The sequence below is a fragment of the Diabrotica virgifera genome, chromosome 7 (assembly GCF_917563875.1).
Source record: "Diabrotica virgifera virgifera chromosome 7, PGI_DIABVI_V3a".
NCBI lineage: Eukaryota > Metazoa > Arthropoda > Insecta > Coleoptera > Chrysomelidae > Diabrotica > Diabrotica virgifera.
Genome location: NC_065449.1, coordinates 166,311,913 through 166,328,715, shown reverse-complemented (window position 1 = coordinate 166,328,715; position 16,803 = coordinate 166,311,913). Strand labels below are relative to the sequence as shown.

General features: G+C 33.5%; 1 protein-coding gene across 1 annotated transcript in view; it reads left to right on the top strand.

The window, feature by feature from the left end:
* Nucleotides 1-16,803, top strand: part of LOC126888662 (uncharacterized) — a 102,171-nt gene continuing 85,368 nt past the window's right edge. Inside the window, exon 1 of the mRNA XM_050657024.1 lies at nt 1-190. Coding sequence (XP_050512981.1) covers nt 1-190 — 190 coding nt within the window. The remainder of the gene's footprint in view (nt 191-16,803) is intronic.

Genomic DNA, 16,803 nt, shown 5'->3' with positions numbered 1-16,803 from the left:
ATGGGGTCTAATGGTACCTCCGATATAGAATCGGCTTACAAAGAAAATCCGGATAATTTTACACTCAATTCTACTCAACTCATTGCTTTTCTTGAGAACTCTTTTGGATGCCCCAACCCTCTACTAGATTCCCAAAAATTCTCCTCCGACATAGATGGTATCCTGAAGGACTTATCACAGATTCACACAGGTACTAATAGGTCTAGATCCCGCGTATGAAAAAAAAGTTGATTAATAGCAAGCTGAAAATTTGTTAATAGCTTAAGAGTGTCCAGTCGGATAAACTTTGATATATGGGAACACTGGAACAGGGGCAGTTTTTATTGTGGAACAGGTTAAAAATTTGGAACGGTCACACCACGAAAACGGCACATTTATTTTGTCCGACAAAACAGACTTAAACTCTCCGAACAGAGATTAAACTCTCATGCAAAAATCAGACCGCCATTTATCACCAAATGGGCGTTTTAATGAGTGGAACATGTGGAATATGTCAAATGACAGGAATTATGACAGGTGATAAATAGCCGTCTGATTTTTGCATGAGAGTTTAATCTCTGTTCGGAGAGTTTAAGTCTGTTCTGTCGGACAAAATAAATGTGCCGTTTTCGTGGTGTGACCATTCCAAATTTTTAACCTGTTCCACAATTAAAACTGCCCCTGTTCCAGTGTTCCCATATATCAAAGTTTATCCGACTAGATACCCTTAAGCTATTAACAAATTTTCAGCTTGCTATTAATCAACTTTTTTCTCATACGCGGGATCCAGACCTATAAGGAAAGGTCACTAAAAAACCGTATCACCAGAATCTCGAAAAAAAATTAAGTGCCTCCTCCGATAACCCCTCTGATGCCGAATCTAATCATAGCACACATAATGAATAGTTATCTTCGTATATTGTCTCTTTTTTATCTTCTTCTTAACGTGCCCTATCAAGTCCCCTTGACGTTGGCGATTAACATGGCGAAACATGTCCCCATGACGTTGGCGATTAACATGCTCTTTTTTATATTCAAGTTAATTCAGTGGAATTGCAATGGGTTCTTCCCTCGGCTGGATAGAATCCAACACTTAATATCACAGTTTAATCCAAACATTATATGCCTTCAAGAAACCAACACAACAAATTCCAAACTACTTCATTTAAAACACTTCGAGGGATACCACTATATAAGGACCAATTTGATCAAGTTTTTTACACCGATGCTTCCAAAAGTGACTTGGGCGTTGGCTGTACAGGCACCTCTAAAAACAATCTCATTTGTGCTTCTCTTATTCCTCTTTTGTGTAGCGTACATACTGGAGAATTATATAGTATCTTAGAGGCTGTTAAGCACATTAACCTTCCGAACATAAATGGTGCCATTTGTACAGACCCTCTAGCTTCCTTATTATGCATTCAGGAATTATTTACCGATCATCCGCTTATCCAAAATATCCATCACTGTTACCACCACCTTCCTAAACACTAAGCTCACCTTCATATGGATTCCGTCTCACATTGGTATGCCTGGCAATGAACTAGCAAATCAACATGCTAAAACTGCTTCAACAAATACCGTGTCAACAACGCATATCCAGATTACCAAAGACTTAAAAACAGAAGCGTAGAGATTCATCTGGAGATTATGGCGAACCCACTGGAGCTCTTTAAATACTTCATTACGTGCAATCCAGCGGTCATTGTATTGGGACCGTGCAAGTTCGGCAAAGCGACCTCTATTTCTACGCTCTGTACTTTTATTCGCACTTTTAATTATATTGGCCAATTATATTAGTCCTGGTTGCTGGATAATTGTCAAGGCCATAGTCCAAAAAAATAATAAGAAGAAAAAATAAGATGCAGGTTATGTTATGCAAACGTAAACAATTGTATGTAGTAAATAAAATTAGTTATTAAAATGCAGTACTGCAAGCAAAATACAATTAATTAAATTTACCTTTATATAATAATTGCATATCATATCAATATTGTGGAGCAATATATAATTTGTCTGCTTCAATGACAGAAGGTATGAAATATACGTCAATTTGACAATTTCAATTGACAATATGAATTATTTAAGATAGTTGCAATATTTCTACGCGACTCGCGCACGGTCGTTTCTCGTTTCCCTTCCAAGTACTTGCACACCGCGAATAAGCCTCTATTCACTGGACCCACGGAACGTTCTAGACAAGACCTTACAATTATAAGAAGAATCCGTATAGGCCATACCAAACTAACACAGAGCTTCCTAATGACATCAGATGTCCGGCCTAACTGTCAAACATGCCAGTGGTACCTAACAGTTAAACATGCCAGTGCTACCTAACAGTCAAACACATTCTTACCGAATGTCATAAATTCAGTACAGTAAGACGACAGACAGCTAGACCTCAAGCAGCTATGTGAAATACTCAGTGACTGCACATTTTTATATGATAATATTTTGACAACTTAATGCTACTATATTAGTATCACTACTTATTGATTCTATTATATGGTTCATTCCACCAACATACGACTGTTTTGGATTATCGCGACAACGAATATTTCAGTGTGCAACACAAGAAGTACGAAAGTACTTCTATGGCTCTAATAATTATTCCAATAAACAGCAATGTAATTTGCAATTTATTTTCATTCTTCATATTTTGCACAATAAAATATTCGTTGTCGAAATAATCCAACACAGACGTATATTCGTGGAACAGGGTATACCTCTGTAATATTGTTTGTAATCGCCCCCGTGCGAGTGGTCTTAGTTGCCGGCACGTAAATGTAAATATAAAAAAAATTAATGAAGTCATTACTAGACGTGAAAAATACGGCGCTTAGTACATTCACACATATCGACAAAGGATAGGCAATTGGTATAAGGCATAAGGATGAAGATGGAAGTGACCATTAAATTGAGGGTTCAGAGAGTAATGGGCCGCCAGCGATTTATCAATTCTAAATCGCTACAATATTCGGCTGTAACTCAATACGTTAAAGACCGATTGGCCTCCAGGCAATTTCTGGTGGCCAGTTGATTCTTGCCAGATCAATTCTTTGGGTCGAGCCAGTTGAATAATCAGATCAATTCTCCATAGACTACATAACTTCTGCTACCCGACAGTTACTGCAGTCAATTTTCTTACTTCTTCTTATTATATTATATATCCACCCAATTTATTCTGAAATTATTAATTTTTTTCTGAAGCCTCCTATTTTTTTCTGGCTACTTCATATTATTGCTGACACCCTCGAATTTATTCTGACACCCTTCAATTTTTTATCACTCCTTAAAATTGTTTCAGACCCGCTTAAATTTTTTCTTACACTCTCTAATTTTTACTGACTTCTTCTAATTTATTTTTATTACACATAATAGATATAGATTTCAAAAAGAAAAACAACAAATAACGGCGCTTGGCACTTGCGACAGAAGTGACTACCTCTTATAGCACGTTAAATACTATTGAAATTTTATGTCTGCTTATCACTGAATTATCGTCATGCCATCATGCTATATTCAACAAAACCAGCTTAGTATAATCTTTCTTTAGATATCCGAAATCATTTTGGCTAATTTTGCTGCAGATATATGTCTGACGAATCCCTTGTGCGACTGGATATATGACATTTATTAAACAATAAACCATATTCATGGTAAATCGTTGGTAGACAGAGATAAGTTTCCAACATTGTGGTAGGTACATGAACTATTTCTAATTAGCCAATTTTTGCCCTTTGTTTTATCTAATATGTTAAATCTAATATGTTAAAACGGGTGCGGGTAGGAACTCTTTTAGACAGTCCTATCAGGGAAACTGAATCAATCCCTGCCCTCCGTAGATTCCAGGGGTTCCCTGGCCCGGGGAACTAGAACCTGCTTAGGGTCCCTTGTCTAGGGTTACAGATAAAGACCACAACGGTAGGCATGGCGAAAAAGAAGATCTTTGATACGGCGTGTATGGCGGAAGTGGCGACCCCTAATTTTAGGGTTAGTATACAATTAAATGTAGCGTCTGATCCAGAGTAGGCGGCTGAAAACAGAGTCTAACCCAGAGTGGGTGGCTGATAACAAGCTCACCAACCCGCATGGCGAACGTGGTGTTTTAACTGCCAATAACCCCCTTTCAAACCATAATGGCGAGCACTAAAACACACGAATATGGTCCCCAGGTGGGTAGAGCATCTAATGCCAAATCCCACACCTCGAAAAAGGTCAGTCTCACGGAGTCTGGGGGAGACAAGGACTCGCTTATGAAAACTCAACGAAACAAAACTCTAAAACTAAACGTCTGCACATACAATGCAAGATCTCTAAATAGAGACGAAAAAATTTTTGAGCTACAAGAAGAACGATCGAAAATAAAATGGGATATACTGGGCCTTGCAGAAGTAAGAAGAAAAGGTGAAGAGAGAATACAGCTGAAATCAGGAAACATACTCTATTACAAAGGTAACGAAGACAACAACAATAACGGAGTTGGTTCCATGGTGAACAAAAGGATTTGGCAAATATGTAAGCACATTTAGAGGAATTTCAGACCGCGTAACATACATGATAATGAAAATGAAAAGAAGGTCACTAAAGATAGTACAGATATATGCATCTACCTCAACCTATCCAGAAGAAGATATTGAAGCATTTTTGAAGACGTGACAATAGCCATGAAAGAAAGTAAAACGAGAATAACACTAATTATCGGAGATTTTAATGCAAAATCAGGAATAAAGCAGGGTGAAGAAGAAACGAGGATAGGAAATTTCGGATATGGGTCGAAAAATAATAGAGGAGATACCTTAATGAACTACCTGGAAGAGAGGAGACTATATGCTATGAACTCGTTCTTCAATAAGAAACCGCAACGAAAATGGACATGGATCAGTCCTAATGGTCAAGTAAAAAATGAAATAGACTACATACTTTTATCGGAAAAGTCTGTTGTACAAGATGTAACCGTTCTTAACCATTTTACAACTGGTAGTGACCATAGATTAGTTAGAGCGAACCTAAGTATTAATGGGCAACTTGAAATGAAAAAGAGAACACAAAATTTACAAAATTTAGATATGGAAAAATTAAGGGAAAATAAACAAGAGTATAAAGAGAAAATAAAAAACATCATGCCCATTAAAAATGAACTCGTAAATAAAGGAGTCGACGAAATCAATAACATTCTATCACAAACATTACTGAAAGCCGGGAAAGAAGTGGCACCCATGAGAAAGAAAAGACAAGAATGGATCTCACATGAAATAAAAACATTAATGGAAAAACGGAGAACCCTTGCTCAACAAAACAAGAGATCAACAGCAGAGTATTCGAAGATAAACAAAAGCATCAAGAAAAGGATAAAAGAAGAAAAAAGAAAGAAACAAGAAGAACAAGTTGAAAAAGTTATTCAACAAAACAAAAATATGAAGTGCTTACGACCAAAACTGGGAAAAACAGAAATAAACGCCATCAGAAATATTCGGGGAGAAGATACTAACGATATACATAAAATATTAGCAATAACACAACAGTATTACTTAGACTTATATCAAGAAAAGCAACCACCGACACAAGAAACTCTTGAAAAATTGAAAACTAAAATAAAAAATGCTAACTCTGACCTACAACCAGAGATTAACAAATCAGAAATAAAGAAAGCCCTGAGAGAAATGAAAAATAATAAATCACCAGGAAGAGACGGCATTACAGTGGAGATGATTAAAAATGGCGGAAAAATTACAAGGGAAGTCTTATATATATTACTGAACAAAATACTAAGTACACGAAACATACCCAGTAATTGGAATGAAGCAATCACCCTATTATTGTTTAAAAAAGTAGACAAAAAAATCTGAAAAATTATAGACCGATTACCTTGCTTAATGTTATGTATAAATTGTTAACTAAAATATTAACCAACAGACTAACCCCTAAATTCGACAATTATCAGACCAAAGAACAGGCAGGATTCAGAAAAGGCTACAGTGCATGTGATCACCTACTGACAATGAAGTTACTTATTAAGAAAATAAATGAATACCAAATACCCGTATATATGGCATGTCCAATATTGGATGTCACAAGGCTAATAGAATAGAATATGTTAAATATAATACAGAATTTATTCATTATTTACATTTTAATTATCATCTTATATTTAAGTTTAGTTACTAATTTTTATTATTATTATATTGTAAAAATAAAACTACTGGTTAGTGGCGAATAAAAGAATGTGTGAATTCTGTTAATGCATTAGCGTTATTCTGCCGTGTTAAGGTAAAAAGCAGTAGGTGACATTTTTGACAAAAATGATATATTAATTTATCCTATCTAGGTTGTAACTGCTCTTACTTTTACAAACAGTTTGGTGCACATTTATGGTCAACTTATACCAGAACTACCAATGGCAAAAAGCAGTTACTAACAAAGAAACTCTCAATGTGATGGTAACAGGCAGTATCCAACGTAATAACTAATTACTGCTGTTTGTCTGCACAGAGATCTGGAACATAATTTTTATTGTGAATGTAAACGGCAGTATCTACTGTTATGATCTACTTTTTATTACTTTAATATCACTTAATCTTTATTTGATTACTCCAATTAATTATTTAATCACTTATCCAATTATCGCAAATCATACAAAAAAATTAGTAAAAATCTCAGGGTGCCTTTTTATAATACAAAAAATATCTAAATTATCTTATGTTATACTTATCTTCTCTCATGGTTTCAGTATCTCTTAGTTGGTTCTAATCGGGAAAGAATATTTGGAAAAGGAATTAAATAGAAATATAAAATAAGCATACAGAATTTTATTATCAAAATCAATACTCTAAAAATCGATCAAATTTAAAACCTGTGGACACAGCTGTCCGAATGAAATTTTTACCACTTAAATTTATTCTAGTTAAAAAAACAATTTATCCGTTTGTTCCCGATGATTTTAATAAAACAAGCTAAACAAACAAATTTAGGTATTCGCAAATTACCTATACTTCCTATTTACTTTTTGAAATATTGGAATCTTAAATCATATGTTTTACTCAAAATTTTAGTTTCCGAACATAAAAATATCTTTCACATAAATTGACTGACCTTTTACTTCACTCACTCTGATGTCTTCTCTTGACCCAAAACAGCTCTCCCTCGTTGACTATGTTAGGCTACCCATCAAAGCCCTCTCCGTTCTCAAGCTTCAAATCTATCAGCATACGAGCACCAATTCTCCAACAAAACACAAACTCCAAAAATTCTCTCCTCTCCTTCTCACAATAATACAGAATCAAAAAGGTATTTCGTCTCAATTTGATCTGTCTCTCGTTCCACTTTTCAGCTCTATTCTCCACTATCAAATCACCCACTGGTACTTGCTATCTAATTATCCACGAAAACATTGACTGCTCTTCAGCGATGCCAATCACATAATGAGTTCCTCTTTCCAAAACTATCTCACATTCAAACAAACCTTTCCCCATTCCAAAGTGCCTAGCCAATCAGAAACATTTATCTCCCCACCTTCCTCTCTTTACATTCGAAAACAAAACAGTCATTCTTTCAAAAATATTCCTACTCAAACTTATGACTTTCCGGAAATTATAATTATCTAAATATTCCTATCATTAAACAAACATATTTAAAATTCCAAACTTTCTTTACCTCAATTTCCTAAGAACTAATTACTGTGGCATGCATAACAAAACACCGTTATAATCTCCAAATACCCTGAACAATTATGGTCTATTCATATCACTTTCTTTCCTAATGTTTTATTTTTCAGGGAAAAAACTTACTAACGATAAATCACTTCTTAAAAACTACTTATAATAAATAGTTACAAATCAAAGTACAGGGTGGATAAAATTTATGTGCCCGCGTTATATTAAAAAAATTAGAATTGTTATTCTATCTTTGATTGACAAATTAAAACACAATACTACTTAGTAAAGTAGTTACTGCTATTTTCCTTCACGTTTGTATTCAAAGTCTGTATTATATCTTGGCATAAGGCAGTATCTTCTCAGATACTACCATTTGCGTAAAGATCACCTGATTTAACATCCGTTAAAATAAGCACATGGCATCGCGCAGAAAGTGTAATTTGCAGTTCCTGCTCGTACATAGATTTATTTCGTCTACTTTTTGAAGTGTATGTAAGGTATTGCATTTTGTGGAGTGCACCAAAATATTCAAATAAATGTTCACCTCACGGGGTAAATATATAGTGTCCTTAATAACACAAGCATCAGCTCAAGATGGTAGGTATATTGATGTTTTTAAAATTAACGCTTTTTTGTTATAAATAAACGAGAATAATCTCTCTTGGGTCTGTAAGCATTAAGTTTGAAGCAACTTGTACATCTTGCTTTAAATGGCTACAGCACTCTGAAAATGCCAAAAAAGGAAGATTTGAATAGAGACAGGATGTAGCACAGGAAAAATTGGAAACCGAAGTAGTAAGGAGTGTAGACTTACAGAAAGTTATAATGCTACTAAGGATTCCCGGAAGCCAAAAGACATTTTTTACAAGATGACTTGTGGCTTTTCATCTAACCTTTGCATCAATGGCAAACAATAGGAGTAGAAGGACTAAACAAACATATCAGTTTTGTGGCATGAAGGAGTGGCTGAAAGAAAGGCAGAAGAAATTACATCTTCATATTGTAGAGCTTTAGTTGAAGAAAGAGAGTTAAAGTATTGTATTTTACAGACAATTGCTCAGCCCAAAATAAAAATTGGTGCTTATTTACCATTTTTGTCCCAATGGTAAATTAAAAAATGATTGCCACCTCTGAAATTACCCTTAAATATTTTGGGACTGGCCACAAATTCGTGAGTGCGGATTCTGTTCATCACGGTGCCGGTGTGGAAAAGAGCATAAAGATCACAATCGAAGGAAATATTTACGACTTCAACGATTTTATCAAGGCTCTAGAAAATTCAAATGAAAAAAAAAAGAAATGAACGTAATTTGTTTAAAAAACGAAGATGATTTAAATTGGCAATCCGGAGATTCAAAAGCCAAATAAAAAAAACGGATAGACCTTTGCTTTGCGATATATATGTTTAACTGGTACAGTTCAGACGAGGCAGTCGATTACTTTTTATAAAAATAATATTAACGACGAAAATTTCAAAGAATATAATTTTCTTAAAGCAAATTTTAAACTAGAACTTCCTAGTGAATTACGCGATAATTTTAGAGGTGTCCCTAAGCAAAAGAAACAAGATATAATTTCGCAACTGTGCCCTCTCATACCTGAAAACAGACGGCATTTTTGGCTTTCGTTAAAAGATAACGTAGAAGACTTAATAAATTTCGAATAGTTTTTTCAATATTATGTAATTAATTATGACTTTTTTCTTTTTCTAATGGGAATTACATTTGATTTTTTATTTGATTACACTACCGCTTTATTCTGCATTTTTGTTTTATTTCTGAAACCGATATTTACTTACAACTGACAATTCTACATTTCTGCTTAAGAAAACAACTTTATGAATAGGGCAAAAAGCAGTAACTGCTGAATTTTCAGCCAAAAACCAAGTAACACAATTGTTTGTTCTGTCAAAAATTAAGACATATTTTTTAATGTTTTGTAACGATTTTCTGCTTAAAATTAAAGGAATAATAAATTGTCTGAAAGAAAAAATCTTAGATTTCAAATAACTCAAAACCAATATTTTGGCACTTACTGCTTTTTACCTTATCACGGCAGTATTATCTTTAGTATTAAATTAGAAGTATTCTCTTTAAAATTACAGGCTTTTTTAAATATAAAGTTAATGTGGAAGGTATTTATACACTAGTTACTTATTTAGTTTTAATTTAATCGATTTTTTCATCATTTATTAGATTTAAAATAACAAAAGATAAAAAGCTAAGGATTTAGAAAATAAAAACATTTTCGCACTGGTAGGGATTTGAAATCATCCGCGACCAACGTAAAAAATAAATACTTGCGAAGATAGCTGCAGTTTTCAGTGACGTCACTAATGGTAAGGGAGCAAAGTATGCTAAATTTGCAGTCACTCAAGCGTTCTGGGGACCTATTGGGTTGTGATTATTAGGTACTAAAATCAGAAAAAAGTTAATTAAAATTTTCCATTTTAGTGGGGACTTTCCATTTTTTAACTTAATTTTCCATTTTCAACAATCGTTTTTTCCGATTATAGCGCCATCTATCCATAATTCGAAAAAGTATCTTGAATAAAAGTTGCTTATTTTTACGTGAAGAATCCAAAACTGCAATAAAAATGTAAGGGTCCCTCTTAAGATTTTAAAGTAACCCCCACCCCACCTTCGTGGGGGGTCGTGTTTGGTACCATTCGATAGATTTTTCAAAAACATTTTGAAAGTGTTTGCAGTTTTTCGATCTGATGTTCATTTTCCGAAATATCGCGGGGTTCGTATTTAAAATTTTAAATCTACCCCCCACACCTCTCTCCGTGGGGGTCATGTTTAGTACCAATCGATAGATTTTTGAAAAATATTGAAGACTTATTTTTTCGTTTTTCGATATGACGTTCATTACGTGAAATATTCGTTTTTTTTGTGAAATTTTTGACTCATCCATTTCCTTACGACCCGCTAAAATCGTCAGATTTTCTCCTATACACTCTTGTACTTACCTTATCTTAATCTGACAATTTCGAATATTTTTAAGGATAGATTATTTTTTCGGGCCGCCCTTAACGAACTTCCCTGTGTTAAGAGCCAATATATGGTAGATGTACATCTGCAGGGTACCAGGTTTCTCCCCATAAATTATCGGACGCGCTCGAGTAACTGCAAAAATCCCCGCTTGGATTCCACTACCATAACTTGTTTTTAGTATTTTCTATACAATTTCATCACAACTTCTCACCTTTTAAATCTTCCTTGGATTTTCAGTCAGTCAGTTGTCATTCTGGAGCTGTTATAAAAAAGATATAACATAATAAAATTACGTTTATTAGACGTCATTAAATTTAATGTTTATATATCAACAAATGTTCGAGACAGCCTGCGTAACTTGTCGCTTTTATACGATTAGATTTCTATTTTAAGATTTTCCAGTAAACGGTATGATAATTTTTGTAAAAAAATTCATATCGCATATTTCTACTAAATGAACTCAAACCCCAAGTGGATCTTCTTTTGTTTCCTTGTCATGTTAAATACACAACGAATCGGCCCAAAGTACGGAATAAGACGTTTTATCCCCGTCCCCTGTTTCTGCATCCGTCGAGACTTATTTTTATGTCATTTAATAAATTTTTGTGCGTCAAAAGTAATGGAATGTGTTGTTTTCATGTGTTTTCAAATTTATTTTCACCTGAACAAACCCCCGGAGAGCTAGAAGTGATAAAACATCCTGGAAAAGATAGCTGCAACTGTTATATTTCTCATGAGTAGACAGAAAAATAATGGAACTGTATTGGAATGGCAAAAAATATGGCGCGTCATGTTCGTATCGTTATATTAAATTACTCAGTTTTGTCTGTATGGTTCATTGTTTTCTTACGACAATTTCATTTTATTGTACACTGAAAAATATCTAGTATTATTGTTCTTAGGTTCTACAATAATAATACAGACAGATAATACAATATTGGATACAATATTTTTTTTTTACTTTTATGGAAATAATCCGGTCAACTTAGACATCAAAATGCTTGGCAAATAACAAAAATTGCCGGAGAGCCAAATTTTGGTGGAGAGCTAGGGTATACCATAACAAATAAAGTTTAAAAAGTCCCCATCGATCCCATGTGTGCGTCAAAAGTTATTCGGGGTCAAAGGTCAAAATTTGAGATTTTTTGGATTTTTTCGAAAACGGTAAGTTTTATCAAAAAAATACCTTAAACCAAAGTTGTAGATCTTAAAATTCTCTACAAAAATAGTCCTTACAATTTTTTTCCTAAGAGTTGCCATTCCTGAGATATCGCGATTCAAAGAGTCACATTATACATGATATGCACACGTTTCCACACCACCTGTGAGGTAGTGTACTGGGCGCGTTTTTTTTACCATGGTTTCCCCTGTAGGCCTACTCCACTTACTGTTTTGACAATCTTAGGATAATTTAAGGAAATAATACGGGTCAAGTTCTAGATATTACCTTATTATTGATATTGATTATTGATATTGCTATTGATTATTAGGTTAACTATTGTTTTGATTTCTTTAGATATTTTAATCAGATTCATATTCTTGAAAGTCTACTTCAACAGTCAAGTCTTCTTCGATTTCATCTTCTTCCTCTTCCTCTTGTTGGATGTTCAAAAATTGTTAAAATGTGACTGAGTCATTGGTCTCCTCATTAAAATCACAGGAGTCTTCCTCTCTTGTACTAAACTGGACATTTGAGCAAGACTGACCTTGGCAGTTGGTACACACTAGAGAACACAGCAACCCGACTTTTTTACATCCACATTTGGCACTACAACCTTTTTTGCAATTGCAAAAAATAGTGTTAAGGAGTTTTTTTGGAGCAGGTGGGAGTAAGGTTTTAATCGGTTCCAGAGTATTATCTATTAATTTCCAACCCCAGTCTTCTGGATTCAGTTCATTGCCTAGCCATGTTTGAACTTGATAATATACTCGATACAAATGTTGAAAAGCATATGCTGATATTGGAGGAAGACATGATAGTTGTACTTGTTTCTTGAGATTATCTTTGATGAAAATATAACAGTTTTAGCGAATCAACAACAATTTTTTGCCAACATTAATAATAAATCTCGTTTCATTTCCATGTTAACTGATAAATTAACAGCTGCGAATATTGAAGTGAAACAAGCTAAAAATGACGCAGATGTCCTTATAATTGAGACAGCAATTGAAAAATTTAAGGCAACAAACACAACAATTGTAGTTGGTGAAGATGTTGATTTGTTGGTACTGATTACTGCAAGTACTCCAGTAGATAAAGTTATTTATTTTCTGAAACCTGGAAGGGCTCAACAGCGAACAGAGATATATTCTTCGAATAGTTTATCGGCTTATCCCAAATGCCAAAAGTACATTTTATTTTTACATACGATAACCGGCTGCGACACTACGGCCGCAATGTACAGAAGGGACAAAACGTCAGTACTTAAATTATTCGAAAAAAAAGATTTGACTGACTGCTGTAAAGTTTTTACAGAACTTGATTCTACACCGCAAACAATAATTACGGAAAGAATTCGCTTTCTCCTTGCGGTGTATGGAGCTCCAAAAAAAATTATTTGTCTTGATAAATACCGATACTTAACTTTTGTAAAAAATACGCGAAACAAGAAACAAGTACAACTATCATGTCTTCCTCCAACATCAGCATCTGCTTTTCAACATTTGTATCGAGTATATTATCAAGTTCAAACATGGCTAGGCAATGAACTGAATCCAGAAGACTGGGGTTGGAAATTAATAGATAATACTCTGGAACCGATTAAAACCTTACTCCCACCTGCTCCAGAAAAACTCCTTAACTCCTGTGATTTTAATGAAGAGACCAATGACTCAGTCACATTTGAACAATTTTTGAACATCCAGCAAGAGGACGAGGAAGAAGATGAAATCGAAGAAGACTTGACTGTTGAAGTAGACTTTCAAGAATATGAATCTGATTAAAATATCTAAAGAAATCAAAACAATAGTTAACCTAATAATCAATAGCAATATCAATAATCAATATCAATAATAAGGTAATATCTAGAACTTGACCCGTATTATTTCCTTAAATTATCCTAAAATTGTCAAAACAGTTAGTTGAGTAGACCTACAGGGGAAAGCACGGTAAAAAAAAACGCGCCGAGTACACTACCTCACAGGTGGTGTGGAAACGTGTGCATATCATGTATAATGTGACTCTTTGAATCGCGATATCTCAGGAATGGCAACTCTTAGGAAAAAAATAGGAAGGACTATTTTTGTAGAGAATTTTAAGATCTACAACTTTGGTTTAAGGTTTTTTTTTTGATAAAACTTACCGTTTTCGAAAAAAATCCAAAAAATCTCAAATTTTGACCTTTGACCCCGAATAACTTTTGACGCACACATGGGATCGATGGGGACTTTTTAAACTTTATTTGTTATGGTATACCCTAGCTCTCCACCAAAATTTGGCTCTCCGGCAATTTTTGTTATTTCAAATGTCTATATACACCGGGTTAAAACTTATCAGATACAGACGTAAACTGCCGTGCTAAGCCCAAAGGCGGGAACTGATTTTTTATCGAAAATGAGATTTTGTATTTTTAGGTACAATAGGGTATTTAGTATATATTTATAAAGTTTTTGGAGTTGTAGAAGCATTATATTTTAAATAAAATTGCAATTTTGTTAGCGGTATCTACACTTTTCAGTTAAAATACTAAGCCATTTGGCGGCAAATGTTAAATACTATGGCGTTTTGACGGTATCTGCTACAGTTGCCGTCCATATACCTTAGCATATTGCACTTACCGCTAATCTACTTTCAAGAATGCTACGCCTACATTTAGAAACCGCCAAATCGCCTTAGTATTACAAAGTAAATTCGGCCTAACTTTAAAATAAATTATTGTGTTAGTTAAAAGAGTTATGTGTGTGTGTTTACAAAGAGGGGATGGCATTAGATAGTTAGTAAAAGAAATAATTAGCGAGGATGGTAAGAGATTTTCGAGTTTATTATATCTATGGAAATGTATTTTCATTTTTGTTTTTAATATTTCAAGAATTAACCAAATTATGTTGTCCTAAACAATATGAATCTGCCCCAAGTGGATGATTTTTTATATCTTGAATTAGGCAGTAAGAGATTTTCATATTTAAAAAATATGACTTTTTTTTTAATTAGGTTTTAAAAACTTAATAATATATCCACACGCTGTCCACAAACATTTTTAGAAAAAGAGACTTAAAATAGGTATTATGTTTTTTTAGAAAATCAAGTAGAGTCGAGTAAGAGTAGTGAACCACGAGGTGATACCACTGAAGACAATATTGTAGAAAGAGAAAAATTTATTGTAAAGCAATTACAAGAGGTGAAAAAAAAACTATGTTCAGCCTATACAGGCGCAAGGTTTGTTTTATACTTTGTTTCAAGGTTTGTTTCAGTTTTCTGTATGTTTAAACCCTTTGTTGGTCGTACATGGGATTAGAATTAGCAGTCCCATTGATTGCATTTTTTTTTTGTTTAAATACAAGCTAATATCATTGTTTAACTAGATAATGTCTAGTAGTCTAGTTCTACAATGCTATTATAGATACGGGATTGTAGATTTGGGATATCTTTATTTAATCTTTTGAGAATGCTTTACGTAAGTTTTATACAAAAATGCTGGTTTAATTCCTTTATAAATTTTCTAAGAATGCGTCAGGTACCTGGATAATAATCCAAAAATTTGTTTGCATATTTTAAAAATCTTATATATATATATCCCATAATTAGGTATTTTTCGGTTTAAAAGACAATGGTCATAATATTTTAATCATAACATATAACTGGTTTGTACATTACAACTAATAAAATGTTAAAATTTGCCCTAATTACTGTAAATTATGGTATTTTCCCAAATATAATATTGTGAAATAACCAATAATATAACAATACATAATAATATTAGGGCAGGTGTCGGCGATCATAAAAATCTTGAAACTCTATAATAACTCAGGCCTGTCGTAAAATAGCAAACCTTTGTCGCTAAGAAACAAAATAAAAATAGCTGAGAAAGTCAAAAGTATGGTTTACAATCACATTCACAGTTGAATAATTCTTTAAAACGCTTCAGCAGATGTTTAAACATCTATAACAATCTGAACGAATTCTGTTTAGTATAAGTACAGTTCTGCCCAAATTATTAGACGCACTATAAAAGATTTTATAAAAAATGTTAATTATGAGGTAATACCATTGTATTGTAATACTAAATAGGTTTTGTATATGTACCAGACACAAATTATGTTGTTTGGTGGTCTATTAAATTGTCTATATTGAATCACAAATATAACATTAATATTAATGAACCAATATGTATTTATTGATTCTTGAAAGAAACAGATATAACTACAACTAAATATTGTCAATTTGTTGTTGTCATATTGTAGCTCAACAAAATAATATCATTTAATAGTACTTTAATTCTTTCAATTTAATAAACTGTAATACACAGAAAAGCTTTTTATTTCATATCAATCACAACTGTAAACCACATACCGCTAATAGGCTTAGTTTTATAGTAAGTTTTGATAAAACGTTTTAGCGGTATCTACCTCTTTTTATATAAAACTTTGTTTTAAAATATAATTAATGGTTCCCGTAATAAACTGGGGCATATATCCATGCATAAAAACTATTAGCTAGTCCATAAATCCCTTACGGGCCAAAATTTTAGCACTCAATTTTGCCACCATTTTGTGAAATGTTAGTTACCGCCTTTGGGCCTAGCACGGCAGTAAAGGACACCGGACGCATCTAATGGAAAATGTAATTTTACTCAAATTCAATAAAATTTACATGAATAGAATGATCTCGAGATTACAATCATTTCATAGCATTGCGTCAACTCTGCACTGTGATTAATAACGGCGTAAATTGATCTAAATAAATATAAAATCAAATGGGTATATACGTAAGCTAGAGAGAGAAAAGATATTTTGTAAATCGCCAGTTTATAAATCTTCCTGCAGGTATTAAGGCAAAGACTTACTCGTATCTTATAGTTAATGAAGTAGGTAAAAGGTTATAGCGGGAATAGATGGTAAAATCTGCACTGGGCTGGATTTTTACTTGGGATTTGGCAATCGAAAGTACATATTTAAAAACCCCCTAACTAAATTTTTAGCATCCTATGTGGATCCAAGTGTCCCCTATCGCAAAA